At 47.4% G+C, this 18,102-nt stretch overlaps 1 protein-coding gene across 1 annotated transcript; it reads right to left on the bottom strand.

Moving 5' to 3' along the window:
* Positions 1 to 6,772: 6,772 nt before the first annotated feature.
* ARRDC5 (arrestin domain containing 5) lies at positions 6,773 to 18,102 on the bottom strand. Its single transcript, XM_067730198.1, has 3 exons — positions 17,850 to 18,102; positions 16,183 to 16,391; positions 6,773 to 7,300 (listed from the first exon to the last, which is right to left on the bottom strand). Exons 1-3 carry the CDS (start codon positions 18,100 to 18,102, stop codon positions 6,773 to 6,775), a joined length of 990 nt encoding a protein of 329 aa, XP_067586299.1.

Here is an 18,102-nt window from a genome sequence, read left to right as displayed (position 1 = left end):
CACTAGCTATCTATTTCACGTTTGGTAGCGTATATATGTCCATGCCACCCTCTCACTTTGTCACAGCTTACCCTTCCCCCTCCCCGTTTCCTCAAGTCCATTCTCTAGTAGGTCTATGTCTTTATTCCCGTCTTGCTCCTAGGTTCTTCATGACCTTTTTTTTTTCTCTTAGATTCCATATATATGTGTTAGCATGCGATATTTGTTTTTCTCTTTCTGACTTACTTTACTCTGTATGACAGACTCTAGGTCCATCCACCTCACTACAAATAACTCAATTTCCTTTCTTTTTATGGCTGAGTAATATTCCATTGTATATATGTGCCACATCTTCTTTATCCATTCATCTGTTGATGGACACTTAGGTTGATTCCATGTCCTGGCTATTGTAAATAGAACTGCAGTGAACATTGTCGTACATGACTCTTTTTGAATTATGGTTTTCTTAGGGTATATGCCCAGTAGTGGGATTGCTGGGTCATATGGTATTTCTATTTTTAGTTTTTTTAAGGAACCTCCATACTGTTCTCCATAGTTGCTGTATCAATTTACATTCCCACCAACAGTGCAAGAGGGTTCCCTTTTCTCCACACCCTCTCCAGCATTTATTGTTTCTAGATTTTTTGATGATGGCCATTCTGACCGGTGTGAGATGATACGTCATTGTAGTTTTGATTTGCATTTCTCTAATGATTAATGATGTTGAGCATTCTTTCATGTGTCTGTTGGCAATCTGTATATCTTCTTTGGAGAAATGTCTATTTAGGTGTTCTGCCCATTTATGGATTGGGTTGTTTGTTTTCTTGATATTGAGCTGCGTGAAGGGAATGTGGTTTTTAAAAATATGTCCACACATTTTGGACACTGCTTTAAAAGGTGGAGCCTAAGTCTATTCCCTGTGAGTATGGGCTGAATTTAGTGAATTCTTTCTCACAAACAAAATATGGCAGAAGTGATTGTGTCCAATACCCGTGAGGCTTCTGAAACTAGGTCATAAAAGGCACCATAGCCTTCTTGCTCTCTCTTTTTCTCCCTCTCTCTCTCTCTCTCTCTCTCATGTCAATCGCTCCAGGGGAAGCAATGTTATGAGGATACCCCAGAAGCCCAGGTGGCAAAGAACTGAGGTCTCCCACCAACAGCCATGTGAGGGAGTCTTCTTGGAAGCAGCTTCCCCGACCCAGCTGAGCCTATAATCACAACTGCATTTAGAAAAGCTGTCTCTCTGACTGCTGTGTGGGGAATGGACTGTAGGGGGCAGGAATGAAAGCAGGGCCACCTGGGAGGTGGCTACTGCAATAGTCCAGGGAAGCCTTGATGGTGGCAGAGGAGATGGAGAGAATCAGATGGACGGATTTAATAGTTATTTGGGAAGTAAGACAAACAGGACTTGGGAGAATAAAAGGTCAGTGATGACCCTCAGGTGGGGTCTTCAATGAAACGCAGGTGGAGGCAGGGATGGAGGAAGATATGATGGCAGGTTTAGCTGTGGCCACACTGAGTCCATGTCCCCAAAATGTACAAGGGTGTCCATAAACGTAGCTACCTGCATGATAAGAATAGACTAGAGGCTCTCCACTAAGGGTGATTCTGCCCACCCAGGGGACATTTGACAACATCTGGGGAAATTTCTGTTGTCACAACTGTGGCCGGGTGGGGGTGGGGTAGGGTGGGTGGGGATGCTACTGGCGTCTCTTGACTAAAAGCCGGAGATGCTGCTTAACATCCTACAATGCACAGGGCTGTTCCCCATAAAAAGATTTATCTGACCTCAACTGTCAATTGTATGGAGGTGGAGAAATCCTATGGCTGGAATAAGAAAATCTACGATGTGGTATGTATATGTATATATAATGGAATACGACTCAGCCATAAAAAAAAAGAACAAAATAATGCCATTTGCAGCAACATGGATGCAACTAGAGATTATCATACTAAGTGAAGTAAGTCAGAAAGAGAAAGACCAATACCATATGATATCACTTATATGTGGAATCTAAAATATGGCACAAATGAACCTATCTACAAAACAGAAACAGACTCACAGACATAGAGAACAGACTGGTGGTTGCCAAGGGGGAGGGGGTGGGGGAGGGAGAGATTGGGAGTTTGGGATTAGCAGATGCCAACTATTATATGTAAGATGGGTAAACAACAAGGTCCTACTTTATAGCACAGGGAACTGTATTCAACATCCTGGGATAAACCATGATGGAAAAGAATATTAAAAAAAAGAATGTATGTGTGTAACTGACTCACTTTGTTGTAGAGACTGGCACAACAAACTATAGTTCAATTAAAAAATAAATAAATAAAGACAACAGTCTTTATTTATTAACAGTCGTTTATTCAGTAAAGTTTTATTTCTTGGATATGCAACAGTCAAGTACAGAACTAGTTTAACGGGCAGCTCGCCTCCAAAAGGGGAAAGAGCAAACAAGTCTCTCAGGGGAAGATTTTAAAGGATCAGGCCGGAAGTGACTTTTATCACTTCCTCTTACACCCCATTGGCCAGATCAGTCCCATGGGCTTGCCTAAGTGCAAGGGGTGCTGGGAAATGTAGTCCAGCCACGTCCCCAGGAGGAAGAAGGAAACAGTTGGATGGAAAAGGAGCCGGTTTGTGCCACAGTATTATTATCATTGTCCTCATTATTTCTGATGTTATTCCGAACTAGCGGCTTCCTGGATGTATTGTATTCCATCCACAGGGTCAGTGGAGTGATTTTTCAAATCTCCTTTCTCAAATCCTCACTCTCTAGCCCGTCTCCAAAGAAAAGTACTCCAAACATTTCTGCATAAGCCATAGGATCAAGTCCAATGCCCTTGACCTAGCAGTTCCAGAGTTCAAAATGTTGACCAAGCAGTGGGATATGGATGTCTGCAGAAATGAATCCTGAAGCTCATCTATGTTTCAGGACCTGGTAGAGGAGGGTGAGAGGCTCTGCTCGGCAGGACTGGAAGGCTTCCTGGAAGAGGAGACCTGGGTGCTGTGACTTTGAAGAAAGCAGAAGCCCCATATCCGAAATCCGAGGAGCGGGAGAAGAATGAGAAGGGTGTGGAATCAGTGAAATCAAGGGAAGTGGATGTTTGCATAAAGAGGAAATGGTCGGGACTTACCTGGTGGCGCAGAGGTTAAGAATCCGCCTGCCAATGCAGGGGACACAGGTTGGAACCCTGCTCCGGGAAGATCCCACATGCCGCGGAGCAACTAAGCCCGTGCGCCACAACTACTGAGCCTGCGCTCTAGAGCCCGCGAACCACAACTACTGAAGCCCACGCGCCACAACGAGGAGCCACTGCAATAAGAAGCCCACACACCTCAACGAAGAGTAGCCCCGCTCCCTGCAACTAGAGAAAGCCCGCATGCAGCAATGAAGACCCAACACGGCCAAAACTAAATAAATAAAATATTTTTAAAAGAAAGAAAACAGTATACCAAGTCCTCAAAAAATTAAACATAGCATTGCCATATGATCCAGCAAGGTCACTTCTGCGTATATACACAAAATAATGGAAAGCAGGGTCTCAAAGAGATATTTATGTGTGTACCGTGTTCGTAGCAGCGTTTTTCACAGTAGCCCAAAGATGGAAACAAATGTCCACCGATGCGTGAATGGATAAACAAAATGTGACGTATACAGACAACGGAATATTATTCAGCCTTTAAAAACAAGGGGGGCTGGTGGTGAGGGGAATGGGGAGTTAATGGTTAATGGAGACAAGAGTTTCAGTTTGGGAAGCTAGGAAAGCTAGTTGTGGTTGCACCACAGTGTGAATGTGCTTAATGCCACTGAGCTGTACATCTAAAAAATGGAGAAGATGGTAAATCATGCCGCGTGTATTTTACCACAATAAAAAAAGATACATATCGGAAGAGTGAGGATATTGGAATATGGAGTATATATAGGTGAGAGGATGGAACTGCCCTGGGAGTGATCGTGTTACTGTGATTATCTAGACGCTTCTAATTCTCAGGGTACTGGAAGAAGTGCAGAGTACAGGGACCCAGCACCGTGATGCTACAATTTACTGCAAAACAATCTGGGAGAGAGAAAAAGAGGAAAAGAGCAAATATGGCCAAAATCAACAACAGGAGGCTCGAGGTGGATGATCACCTGTCTATTGTATAATTCTTTCAAGCTTTTTCCATAGGAGTTGGAATTTTTCCAAATAAAAAGTCTAAGAAGGACAAGGACAGTGAGGTGACCCTAGGCGCAGTGACCTGGAGGTCCCTGAGACCTGACTGGTGAGCTGTTGGAGTTGGAGAAGTCCATGGAAGGGAAATAAATCCTAAAACTCATAATTAGCATCTGGCTGGCACTTACTGTGTTCCAGAAGTTCTCCTAAAAGCGGTGCACATACTAGCCCTTTTATTTTAATTTTTTGGCCGCACAGTAATATGGGATCTTAGTTCCCCAACCGGGATGGAACCCCTGCCCCCTGCAGTGGAAGCATGGAGTCTTAACCACTGGACTGCCAGGGAAGTCCCTAATCCTTTTAATCTTCTCCAAACTCTAGGGCTAACAACTTTTGTTTTTTCCATTTTACAGATGGGGAAACTGAGGCCCAGAGAGGAGAAATCCCTTGTCCCAAACAGAAGGAAGTAAGGATAGTATGGTGGGAAAGAATTGGAGGCCCCCCCCCCGGGTTCACAGACGCCCCCTTCCGGCCTGATGACACCCCAGCTGTGAGGGCTAGTCACCAGCTGGCTTATGATCCACCTCTGGGATTCTTGAAACGCTCTGTCCCACCATCCAAGAGGAGCAGAGTCCCGAACACTGTTGTTATACATTAACAATCGCTTGTTATATCTTTAAACAACCACTTGGGGGCTGGAGTGGTGCCGGGGCCCTGAGGAGGACTCTGCTGTGATATCCCCACCTTAATTTCCCCCCCATATGGAACAGAGCTGGACAAAGGCCTTTGTGGTGTATGAGGTCAGGACCAGATGGAGGAAGGGTCTGGGACTGGGGAGCCCTTTGGAGGGCAAGAGCCATGGCTGGAAGGCTTCCTGGAGGAGGCGACATTGGCTCTGCAGCTTTGAAGAGCACAGCCTTTCTGGATCTAGTTCTGGAGAGGTGGGGATGGCCCAGACCTGGTCTCCAGAGCCTCAAGGATGCTCAGGCTGGGGCCAAGGACATTATGGCAAGCAAGATCATCCTCTTCCTCCCTAAAATAAACCATTTTGAATTTTCGGGAAGCAGGGCAGCGGAATGACACCGCCTCAGGGTTGGATCCTTTTGTCCACTGCAAAAGGAAGATTACATACCCAAATCAGCAGGGGTACATCCCCACCCAGGCCCAGCAGTGACCCCTGCCAGGGAGCCAGGACTGCCACAGAAGCTCTTTTGGAGACACCCTGTAAACATGGCTGAAAGTGAGAGATCTCTCTCATGAAAAAAATTTTTTTTAGAGAGAGAAATAGCAAATTAAATCTGTGCATTCTATCTGCACCGCCTCCCCTCAAAAAAGTTTGATCTGAAACAGCATCTCAGAATGTTCCGGGATGCCTTGGGCCCGCCATTCAAGTGTATATGCCTCCCCTCTGCATGGTTTATGGAGGGCCCGCGGCAGGGGTGAGGCAAGTGCTGAGTATTTTGTCGCCTGCGGGTGCTTGGAGAAATATTTCAGAGTCATTAGCCCAGAATAAACACTCTGGCCCATTCCTTCATTCCTGACCACCCAGGACCTGGTGGGCCGCAGCGGATGCTTTGGGGACCCGACGGAGGTTTAAAAGATTTTAAGCCGAGGAGTATGGTGGCCCGACTTGTGCGGAGAGTCTTTTAGTTGCTTGGGGAATCGGATAACCAGGTAAATAAAATACAGGATGTTCAGTTAAACTGGCATATCAGGTAAACAACGAATGATTTTTTAAAGCATAAGTAGATACCAACTGTGGTGAGGGACATACTTATGCTAAAAAATTATTCTTCTGAAATTCAAGTCTAATTGGGGGTCCTGGATTTTTATTTGCAGGAAGGACAGAATATGGGGATCCAGGTCAGGGGTCAGGAGACCCAGGTGCAGGTGACCGCCCTGGTCCAGGGGATGGATGGGAGGAAAGCTGGATGCAGAGGAGGGCAGAGAGATAGGCGGATTCTGGGGAGATTTTGGAGAGGGGCCCCTATGGCTTGCTGATAGATTGGACGTGGGTGGATGTGCTGGGAGGACTTGGGCTTTTACCCTGAATGTGGTGGGGGAGCCGGGGAGGGGGACTGTGAGTGGACGAGGGATACGATAAGAGGCTCCCAGACCCAGCCTGGGGACTCAGCAACCATCCGTCCCCATAAATGGCCCCAGCCCGGGTCTCCCCACCTCGGTACTGCTGACATCTGGAGCTGGGCCATTCTCTGTGGGAGACCGTCCTGGGCACTGTGCGGCACAGAGCAGCATCCCTAGCCCCCACCCCCTGGATGCCAGGAGCGCACCCTGCTCCCCTCAATTGGGATAACCGATACAACCAGGCTTTGCCAGTGTCCTCCGGAGGGCAGAGTCGCTCCCAGTTGGGGATCCCTGGTCTTGGCACTGTAAGAGCCAGCAAGCAGATGGGTCTGGGGTGCTAACTGGGGTGCGGTCCTGGAAGGCTTTGTCCTCTACTGGTATTGAGTGATCTTTCTTGGGATGGGAGAAATGGAGGACCGCACGGCTGGAGCTTGGCAAGTTTCAGACTACGTGCTGCCCAAGCCTGGACTCATCTGATGGCCATCTGCACGAGGCAAAGGAAGGACCTGCCTTAGAGTTTGATAAAACTTGAAATATTTAGACGTTTGGGCATTTAATTCTGATGATCCAGGCTCACGATAACACTGCTCCCGTCCAGCAGCCCGCAGCTGTCTGAGTCCACGGGGGCTCTGGTGATAATGATGGGCACCTTGACCTTGACACTGGTCAGGGACCAGGGCAGGTGGACGGTGCTGACCAACTCGTAGTAGGTGTTCATGATCTCGCTGTCCCGTGTGCCGCAGCTCACGGACAGCACGGGCGGGAGGTAGAAAGTGCTGACGATCTTGGTGGTGTTGAAGGGTGTGATTTGGGTGTTGGCCTCCTGCCGAAGCAGCTCACTGCTGTCCACCCTTGAGTGTCGCTCTGCATTGGGTGTGAAGCCCTCGTACTGCACGTGGACGTAGAGGGCGAAGATGACCGTCTTGATGCGCTTGCTGGTCTGGTTGTTGATTTCCGTGGTGAAAATGACCCTCTCCCCTGGCGTGAAGATGTTCTTTTCCATCTGGATCTGCAGGCAGATGGTGCCCTGTCTGCAGCAATTGTAGTAGATCTTTTTCTTGGCCTCCACGACCAGAGGATTCTAGAAGGGGGTGGGGGGAATGGACAATTGTGAGGCATTGCGGCCACAAGATCCACTTGCTCACCCAACAGTCCACCAAAGGCTTGAGCCTTTGGGACTCTCCTAGTAAGAGGCACTGGGATGGAATCTGGAGTCTTGGGGATTTTGCAGCCCAAAGTCATTCCCAGCTTTGCCATTTAATCAAAATCCTTTGCCATTCTGACTGTCAATTGCCTTGTCTGTAAAACAGACCTAAGAAATTCACAAGGCCCTGGCTTTATCCCCAGCTCCACGACTCACTTGCTCTGTGACCTTGTACCAGTGCCTTGACTTCTCTGAGTCTTAGTTTTCTGGAAGACAGGGAACGTCTTATGGTCTAAGCCCAGACCTAGGGCTTACCCAAGTAGTTCAGACTTAAGGAGAAAATATTATGGGCTCTGAATCATGAAAACTGTAGAGTTGAAATTACGTAACGTGTTTAAATAAAGGCTTCAAAAAGCAGCCTTTATATCAATTGGTTAGCTGCTGGATTGCAAATAAAGTCACATATACGTTATGTTTAATGTGTGGCTTGGGTAACATTTGGCTTTTTATTTGTGGGTACTACTGTAAAAGATTCGAGGGAATTCTCTGGCCGTCCAGGGGCTAGGACTTGGCGCTCTCACTGCCGAGGCCCAGGTTTGATCCCTGGCCAGGGAACTAAGATCCTGCAAGCCATGTGACCAAAAAATAAATAAATAAATGAAATAAAATAAAAGATTTGTTGTGAGGTGGAGTGCGCTTCCAATGATTTGCTCTTCACTTCTGCTGACTTCCTGTATCTTCTTCCAGAGGATCTTAATACTTTTACAAGCGTGTGTGTGTGTGTGTGTGTGTGTGTGTGTGTGTGTGTGTGGCATTTGTCATGCTCATGCAAATGTTTGTATTGTTTAGGAGTACATTTATTTATTTGTGGTAGAAGTACACAGTATTGTTTGACATATCTGAATGCTTTAAATAAATCAAGCCTCATATCTTTTCCAGCAACCTGCTTTTCTAGCTTAACATCCTGTGTTTGAAAGGCGTTCATGTTGGTGCCTGTCATTCTGATTCATTTGTTTCCACGATGGCAATGGAATGTGCTGCAAAATAGTTAATTTACCCTTCCCCCTCCAGGATAGACATTTATATATATATATATATAATATACATATTTTACGTATATATATAATTTTTTTTTTTTTTTGCCGTGCTGTGCGGCACGCAGGATCCTAGTTCCCTGACCAGGGATTGAACCCGCGCCCCCTGCAGTGGAAGCATGGAGTCCCAACCACTGGACCGCCAGGGAAGGATAGACATTTATATTGTTTCCATGTGTATTTGACATCATAAAAGAGCTGGAAGGAGCATCTGAAGACACTTCTTGGGCTTACATACAAGAAAGAGTTGCTCTACCAAAGAACATATACAGATGGTCAATAGGCACACGAAAAAAGGCTCAACGTGGCTAATCATCAGAGAAATACAAATCAAAACCACAATGAAATAGCACCTCACACCTGTCAGAATGGGTATCATCAAAAATTCTACAAATGACAAATGCTGGCCAGGATGTGGAGGAAAGGGAACCCTCCTACACTGTTGGTGGGAATGTAAATTGGTGCAGCCGCTGTGGAGAACAGTATGGAGGTTCCTCAAAAAACTAAAAGTAGGGCTTCCCTGGTGGCACAGTGGTTGAGAGTCTGCCTGCCGATGCAGGGGACACGGGTTCGTGCCTCGGTCCAGGAAGATCCCACATGCCGCAGAGTGGCTGGGCCTCTGAGCCATGGCTGCTGAGCCTGCGCGTCCGGAGCCTGTGCTCCGCAACGGGAGAGGCCACGACAGTGAGAGGTCCGCGTACCGCCAAAAAAAAAAAAAAAAAAGGGCAGAAGACCTAAATAGACATTTCTCCAAAGAAGACATACAGATGGCCAACAAACACATGAAAAGATGCTCAACATCACTAATTACTAGAGAAATGCAAATCAAAACTACAATGAGGTATCACCTCACACCAGTCAGAATGGCTATCATTAAAAAGTCTACAAACAATAAATGCTAGAGAGGGTGTGGAGAAAAGGGAACACACTTACACTGTTGGTGGGAATGTAAATTGATACGGTCACTATTGAGAACAGTATGGTGCTTCCTTAAAAAACCAAAAATAGAACTACTATATGACCCAGCAATTCCACTCCTGGGCATATACCTGGAGAAAGCCATAATTCAAAAAGATACATGCACCCCAATGGTCATTGCAGCACTACTTACAATAACCAGGTCATGGAAGCAACCTAAATGTCCATCAACAGAGGAATGGATAAAGAAGATGTGGTACATATATACAATGGAAAATTACTCAGTCATAGAAAGGAATGAAACTGCACCATTTGCAGAGACATGGATGGACCTAGAGACTGTCATACAGAGTGAAGTAAGTCAGTAGGAGAAAAACAAGTATCATATATTAATGCATATATGTGGAATCTAGAAAAATGGTATAGATGAACTTATTTGCAGAGCAGAAATGGAGACACAGACGTAGGGAACAGATGTATGGATACCAAGGGGGGAAGGGGAGGGTGGGACAGATTGGGAGATTAGGGGTGACATATATACACTACTCGGTATAAGATAGATAACTAATGAGAACCTGCTGTATAGCACAGGGAACTCTACTCAGTGCTCTGTGGTGACCTAAATGGGAGGGAAATCCAAGGAAGAGGGGATACATGTATACATGTGGCTGATTCACTTCGCTGTACAGCAGAAACTAACACAACATTGTAAAGCAACTATACTCCACTAAAAATAAAGAGAGAGACACAGGCTACTATATACAAAGTAAATGATCAACAAGGATATATTATACAGCACAGGGAAATACAGCCATTATTTTGTAATAACTTTAAATGGAGTATAGTCTATAAAAATATTGAATCACTGTTATACACCAGAAACTAATGTAATATTGTAAATCAACTACACTACAATTTAAAAGAAAGAGTTGGTCTAGGACATAGAGTTGATGAATTTTTTTCTGTAAAGAGCCTGATGATGAATCTTTTAGACTCTGCAGGCCACATAGAGTATTTGTTACATATTATTCTTTTTTAAAAAACCACAACTCATAGTTGAAACGTAGATTTTAATATTGTGGCGAAAAGCACAAATCTATATATCCATCGGCATCTAAATCTATGAAAGAGAAATAAGTTTCATGAAATAATGCTTATCCTTGCCACATGCCTGCTGAGAATTCCTCTTCTATTCTATTTAATCTATTCTTTTAAAAACTCTTGATTGGACCCTCTGAATTGATTTTTCTGGTATTTCTAGTCTACTTACGCTATTCCATTCTATCATTTTGTTTTATATAAAACGAAAACGTTGTAACCCACCAAATTTATTTTTTCTGGTAAATTCTATCCCCTTTTACGTATTCAATACTATTCTATTCAGTCCTACACATTGATTTTATAAAAACAAAGTCTGTTGCAACCCACCAAATTTATATTTTCTGACATATTCTATTCTCTGTTTTCATTTTTAAAAATTAATGGCAACCCACCAAGTGGACTTTTTCTGATATTTTCTATTCTACCTATTTTATTCTCTGTTCTGTTTTCTTATTTTATATTAAGAACAACAACGTTTGCAACCCACAAAATTGACATTTTTTGATATTTTTCTATTTTGGTCCTGCCTATCCTTTCATTTTGTAGAAATATGCTTTGCAACTTGCTAAATGGATTTTGCGTCCTACTAGCGGGTCATGACCTGAGGTTTGAAAAACACTGTTCTAGGTTCAATGCCATTCCTCTTGGAGACCTCAGGCCGACCCCCCGACCCCTTCAGCCTCACCTCCTACCCTCTGCCTCTGGCTTCTGCCTATCTTCAGCCTTCCCACTCTTTCCCTCCTCTTGGAAGGCTAATTGCAGCCCATTTCATTCTAAACCCCTCCAGTCTTATTCGAAAATTCGTTGCATGCGTTAGGACCCTGCAGGCATTAAAGGACTCACTGCCCTAACTCAAGGCCAAGCCAGCAGTTCTGTCCTGGTCCTGAAGGAAGTGCCGAGAGACATCAGGGGTGGCCCATCAGAGAGACCCCCCGCACCAGGCCAGGTGGGGTGGCCACAGGGCTCTGATTTCCAAGAATATTAGGGCACAAACTCAACATTGATTTTCCATACCCAGGAGTTTTTTGGGACCCCATATTCCTTTGGCATATATGAAACTTTGGGGGGATTCATTCATTCAACCAGTATTCGTTTGTACCAACTTGGTGCAAAGTTCAAGGAAAACCCATAGCAGTGAAGACCAGTCCAGTCTCTGCTCTGGTCTGGAGATGGACATATAAATGGTACATTCCTTTTTTTTTTTTTTTTCTAGTGGTACATTTCTTTTTTTGTTGTTGTTGTTTATTTATTTATTTATTTTGGCTGTTTTGGGTCTTCGTTGCTGTGCACGGGATTTCTCTAGTGGCGGCGAGCGGGGGCTACTCTTCGTTGCGGTGCGCGGGCTTCTCATTGCGGTGGCCTCTCTTGTTGCGGAGCATGGGCCCTAGGCACATGGGCTCCATAGTTGTGGCTCATGGGCTCTAGAGCACAGGCTCAGTAGTTGTGGCGCACGGGCTTAGTTGCTCCGTGGCATGTGGGATCTTCCCGGACCAGGGCTCGAACCCAGGTGTCCTACATTGGCAGGCGGATTCTTAACCACTGCGCCACCAGGGAAGCCCTAATGGTACATTTCTGATAGGGATAAGCTATGAGGTTAGGCAAGGGGGTGAGGTAAGGGGAGTCAGGATGCCAACTCTTTCAGACTTCTTGGTTAGGAGAGGTCTTGGGGACATGTCCTCTACCCAATGGTACTGCTTGTTGGAAGAGGCAACGGGTCACGTCTTTCAAAATTCTAAAGGTACACAGAGAGGAGTGAATGTGGAAAAATTGGAACCCTCGTTCATGGCTGGTGGGAATGTAAAATGGGGTGGCCGCTGTAGAAAAGAGTCTGGCCGCTCCTCGAAAGGTAAAACAGAGTTACCATCTTTTCCAGTTCCACTCCTAGGTGTCTACCCACGAGAAATGAAAACTCGCGTCCATGTAAAACCTTGCACACGTATGTTAGCAGCAGCATCGTTCCTAACAGCCAAAATGTGGAAACAATCCAAGGTCCATCAAGAGGTGAGGGGAGGGATGTCCAGACCAGGCAAATCCACAGAGACAGAGAATGGATTTAGTGGTGGCTGGGGGAGGGGACAGAGAGGTTTGGGGGTGACAGCTAAGGGATGCAAGACTTCTTTGGGGGATAATAAAAGTGTTCTAAAACTGACTGTGGTGAGGGCTGTACAACTGTGTGAATGCACTAAAAGCCATTGATTTGGACATTTTATTTTATTTTTATTTATTTTTTATTTGGCCGCACCGCTTAGCACATGGGACCGTAGTTCCCCCATGAGGGATCAAACACACGCCCCTTGCGTTGGAAGCATGGAACGTTAACCACTGGACCGCCAGGGAAGTCCTGATTTGGACGTTTTAAAGGGGTGAATTATAAGGTATGTGAGTTGTATATCAATAAAGATGTTTAAAAAAAAAAGTGGAAGGGGAAAAGTTTGCCCCTCCCCTGCTCCCTCCCAGGAGGCAGTGTCTGTTGCCGGTTTCTCTGGTCTCTGGAAAGAGACGTCTGTTTGTTACACCTGCAAGGAAGTTCTGTGCAGTTTTTGTTTTTACCACCAACGGCTAGACACGCTGTTCTGAACTTTGCTTTACTCGTTCAACCCAGTAACTTGGAGGTGCTGAGAGGGAGAGCTGCCTCACTCTCTGTCTCTGTGTCTTGGTCTCTCTCTCTTTCTCTCTTTGCTGTATCTGTAGAGTTGACCTTTGTGTACTGCTACTTTAATTGACTTAGCAACAAACATTTAAGCTGTTGCCAGTTTCTGGCCACCACAAACAGTGCAGTGAGAGGTCATGTCACACACGTGAAAGGATAGCGATGGGAGAATTTTCTAGAAGGGAAATGGATGAGGCAAAGTGCGTGTTCATTTTAATATGGATATTGCCTTCTGTGGGGGTTGTGGCGGTTCATGGGGGCATCAGCAATGCCGGTGATTGAAGACCTGGCTTCCAAGCAAGGATCTGAAGGATGAGGGGGAGGGATAGGAAGATCCTGTCACAGGGTTCCAGGCGGAGGGCGCAGCCTGTGCAAAGGCCCTGGGGCAGCACCATGCCTGTCGTGTTGGAGGAACAGCAAGGAGGCCAGTGTGTCGGGAGCAGAGTGAGTGAGGGGGAGAGAGGGAGGAGGGGAGGGCAGAGAGGGGACAGGGCAGGTGGTGCAGGGCCTTGGGGGCCGCAGGGAGGCCTTGAGCGTTTACCCCGTGGAAAGTGGGAGCCCTGGAAGGCTGAGCAGGGTCATCACCTGAATCCTTTCAGCTGCTATGAGAAGGACAGATTATAGGAGTCAAGACTCCGTGTCTACTTGGACCAGAGCAGTAGCTTCTGCCCTGGTCCACCAGCTCCTGCCCTCACCCTGCCCCCTACAATCTGATTAAAACAGTACTGAGTAGCTGAAGAAAACACCATATTTCTGTACTCTCAAAACATATCTGTAGGGACTTCCCCGGTGGTGCAGTGGTTAAGAATCTGCCTGCCAGTGTACGGGGCACGGGTTTGAGCCCTGGTCCGGGAAGATGCCACATGCCACGGAGCAACTAAGCCCGTGGGCCACAACTACTGAGCCTGCGCTCTAGAGCCCGCGCGCCACAGCTATGGTGCCCGCGCGCCACACTACTGAAGCACGCATGCCTAAAGTCCGTGGTCCGCAACAAGAGAAGCCACCACAGTAAGAAGCCCGCACACCGCACTGAAGAGTAGCCCCCCGCTTGCCGCAACTAGAGAAAGCCCGTGTGCAGCAACAAAGACCCAGTGTAGCCATAAATAAATAAATAGGTAATAAAAAGGAAAACATATCTATAATAACTCTCTTTGCTGCTATAATAACGATTTGAGCTCTTCCCATTTACTAGGCATCCCCTATGTGTACACATCGTGCTGGGTGCTTTGTGATCCCCACAATCGAGGAAAGATTAGTAGTAGTAGTAGTAGTAGTAGTAGTAGTATTCCCATTGTACAGATCAGGACAATCGAGGGTCTGGGAGGTGCTGTTAATTGCCCAAGGCCATCGGCTAGTGAAGGATCTGGCGGCAGAGATCTCAAGCTAGGTGTGGTCCCATACCAGCATTTTGCCCCAATTCCTGCCTTGTGCCCCCTGCACCCTAGATTAACTCTTGAGGGAAGAGCCAGAGAAGGGCCAGAGCCCGCTCTGGGTCACACAGGGAGCAGGTGGCCAAGCGGGCCTTGAGCTCAGGTCTGCTTCATCTGATCCACCCCTCCAAGCATCTACCCCCCTGAAGTAGGCCGGGCTAGAGATGATCCCTGTTACACAGATAAGACTACCCGGGACTTCCCTGGCAGTCCAGTGGTTAAGACTCCATGCTTCCAATGCAGGGGGTGCACGTCTGATCCCTGGTCAGGGAATTAAGATCCCACATGCCATGTGGTGCAGCCAAAAAAAAAAGGCTACCTGTGGCAGCAGCAGCAGTGACAAGATTTATGGGGACTTAATATTCTGGGGCTCTCTCCTACCACAACTGCCGGCCACTGTGCAAGGTCCAGAACTTGCATGAAGTCCACTCACTGCTCCTTCTGAGATCTAGGGGACAGGCACCATCTCTGTGCCCATTTGACAGATGAGGAAATGCAGGCACAGAGAGGCCACATCACTTGCAGAGGGTCACACAGCAGGTAGGTGGAGATGCTAGGATTTTTAACTTGGACGTTGAAAACTAAAATGCCAGCCCTCTCAGCCACAACACTCTGATGACAAATGGGTCCCCAGGGAGGTGAAGTGACTTTGGCCAATGTAAGTCCACCCTCCCTTACTTCCACCTCTGCACCTGGCCTCCAGAAGCTGTCCAAAAACTTCCTCCGCTCAGGTGACTGATGCCACAAGGCCCTTCCTTCCCCCTGAATGGAGGGCATCCCCTTTCCGTGCTTCTTGGTGGGGGGCACCACCTCCATTATCAGTTCCTGGAGAGTCACCGAGCACCCAGGACCCTCAGTCAGGGGTCACAGAGGGGCCTCTGCTCACTCTTTTTTTTTTTTTTTTTTAATAACATTTATTTATTTACTTATTTTTGGCTGCGTTTGGTCTTCGTTGCTGCACGTGGACTTTCTCTAGTTGGGGCGAGCGGTGGCTACTCTTCATCGTGGTGCACGGGTTTCTCATTGCGGTGGCTTCTCTTTGTTGTGGACCATGGGCTCTAGGCTCAAGGGCTTCAGTAGTTGTGGCATGTGGGCTAGTAGTTGTGGCTCGTGGGCTTGGTAGTTGTGGCGCACGGGCTTAGCTGCTCCGCGGTATGTGGGATTTTCCCGGAACAGGGCTCAAACCTGTGTCCCCTGCATTGGCAGGCGGATTCTTAACCACTGCGCCACCAGGGAAGTCCCTCTGCTCACTCTTGATTCTTGAATGTCAAGGACATTCAGGGCCCATGTCATTCCCTGTGGGGGGCACTGCGGGGTGTGGAGCGTCATCCCTGGCCCACACTCTCTTGATCCCACTCATCACCCCTCCCCAGTTGAGACAACCAAAAATGTTCCCAGACATCTCCCAGTGTCCCCCGCAGGGGCAGAATCACCCCAGTTGAGAGCCGCTGGTTTAGTTCCTGCCCTGGTTTCTGATTCCCCGTTTGCGAAATCACTGGGCCGGAGGAGCGGCCAACACCTTCCCTTCTTCCAGGTCACGGCCTCCCGTCTCCTGGCTGCCCGCCTCCCCCTGCCTCCGGGGAGCTTTGAGGACATGCCCTACCCCTGCTCCTTCTGCATCACTACCTGCAATGGGTTTTCTGCGTGGAAATCCGAAGAAGTCCCTTGAACCAACAAGTACCTTCTCTTCGTGGCTAGAATGTGCTCCCGACCCATGCAGGAGGCCTGCACGAAGTAAAAGACATGGCCACTTTTGCTGGTGAAGGTAGAAGGGAGCCTGGCAGGTAAGTTGAAATGGAAGTCAAAGGTGCGGCTGCCTGCACTTAACCAATTATCTGAAAGCAAAACACACCGATGCCATCAGAAGGTTCTAGAATCTTTTCTTCCCTCTTTTCTTTCTTTATTGTTTTGGCAGGGAGCTTGTTCTGGACCTGGCCTGTTTGTCCCTGAGCTAGGCTTAGCTCTGTGATTTTTAGGGATCGAAAAAGCCTAGGCCCATAAATATTAGGTCTCAGCTACGCTGGAGACCGATGCCCTGGGTAGGTGATGCGACTGGGGTGGTCACTCAAAACCACTGACCAGGACTTGCTCACCCGTGCTCTGGGCCTGGGAAACTGGAGGTCTGGCTGCAGGATTCGATCGCATATTCATTCAACAAACACACCTTGGGTCCCAAGGCAGGCAAATCTCCCTGCCCTGGCAGAGCTTGGCCTTCAGTGCACAGCATACAGTAGGTGCTTAATATTTGTTGATTGACTGAGTGGTGATGGAAGACCGGGGAGGGACTCACACTACCCCCCATCTCTGTGACCTCCCTGTTTTATTTTTTTTTTGCACTTCTCCAAAACCCCCTTATTAGAGCATTTTCCCTGCCTGATGGCAACCCCAGCGATGCCAGGGACCCTGTCTGTTTTCTTCGCTGTTGTATCCCCAGCATCTGCCATGGTTGTTGTGCACAGTAGGTGCTTAATACATGTTTGTGAAGTAAATGAGTGAACCCATCGCAGGCTTGGGGCTGATGCTTCTGAGGGGAAAGGATGCTTCCCTTGGAAATGGAGAAGGGTGATAGCTGATAATGTGGGTGGTGAGGGGTGGGGGAGTGTTTTGGTTGAAAAAACGAACACCTAACAAACATTACTGTATACCCCTCCCCCCCCGCCCCACTATTCTGAGCCCTCCCCTCGACATGCCATTAAATCATTAAGTCCTCAAGGCAGTCTTAGGAGGCAGGACTTTTTCCTATTCCCATTTTCCAGGTGGGTTAACTGGGACACAGAGAGGCGGCCTAATTGCTGAGTATGAAGGCCCAGCAGGTTGCCGTTCCTCCCTTGGATATCTGGGCAGGTCCCCCTCCCATCACTAGATCTGAGCTTGGTAGTCACCTCTTTGGAGAGACCTTCCCAGGCTACCCTATCTAAAATTAAAAAAAAAAAATCTACAATTGAACTTTGTTCAGTCAAGCATTGGCCAAGTGTTCTGCTTGACTGTGGACTACCCGGAAACACCCCCATGGACATATTTTGGAAAGGACATATAGTTTCCTGGTAGCTTAGGCTTCCTGATGTCTGTCCAGACTTTAGATTTGAACCTGGCAGAGTTGGGGACTAGTCAGTCCTTCCCACGGAGAGCTTTCCTAGCCTTCTCCCTCCTATCTCTTTCCCTGTGACCAGGGGAACCAGGCCTCTGTCCATTTCTGATATCCCCGGGGGTTTGTTGATTGACTAACAGATGTGTTTACCTTCCAGACCCCGGTTCCTATTCTGGCTAAGGTTGGTGGCTGGCCTTGTCCTTACCCTCCACTGGGAATGTCTTTGTCTTGTGCACATAGTCAGCCTTGTTGTTGCAAATAACATCTCGGCTGTAATCGCGGGATGCCCCAATTTCTTCATTCCACTCCACATAACCTCTTCCCACGAGCTCCACCTTCACGATGGGGTCCACCAGGGTGCTGTTCAGAGTTAGAACCACCTGCCCTTTTATGCTGGAGCCGGCCAGGTAGACCGCATCCTTGGGCAGCACTAATTCAATGGACTTCACCACAGACAT

This window comes from Pseudorca crassidens, chromosome 3 (assembly GCF_039906515.1).
Source record: "Pseudorca crassidens isolate mPseCra1 chromosome 3, mPseCra1.hap1, whole genome shotgun sequence".
NCBI classification, from domain to species: domain Eukaryota; kingdom Metazoa; phylum Chordata; class Mammalia; order Artiodactyla; family Delphinidae; genus Pseudorca; species Pseudorca crassidens.
The sequence above is the reverse complement of the archived record's forward strand: the minus strand, read 5'-3'. Positions and strand labels throughout refer to the sequence as shown.

Excerpts from the sequence above, each read along its gene's own strand:
- ARRDC5 (XM_067730198.1), bottom strand. The coding sequence starts at position 18,102 with ATGTCTGTGGTGAAGTCCATTGAATTAGTGCTGCCCAAGGATGCGGTC. Across the intron at positions 16,392-17,849 it reads AAAGACATTCCCAGTGGAGG|ATAATTGGTTAAGTGCAGGC; the intron begins GTAAGGACAAGG and ends TTTTGCTTTCAG. Across the intron at positions 7,301-16,182 it reads ACGCAGAAAACCCATTGCAG|AATCCTCTGGTCGTGGAGGC; the intron begins GTAGTGATGCAG and ends ACCCCCTTCTAG.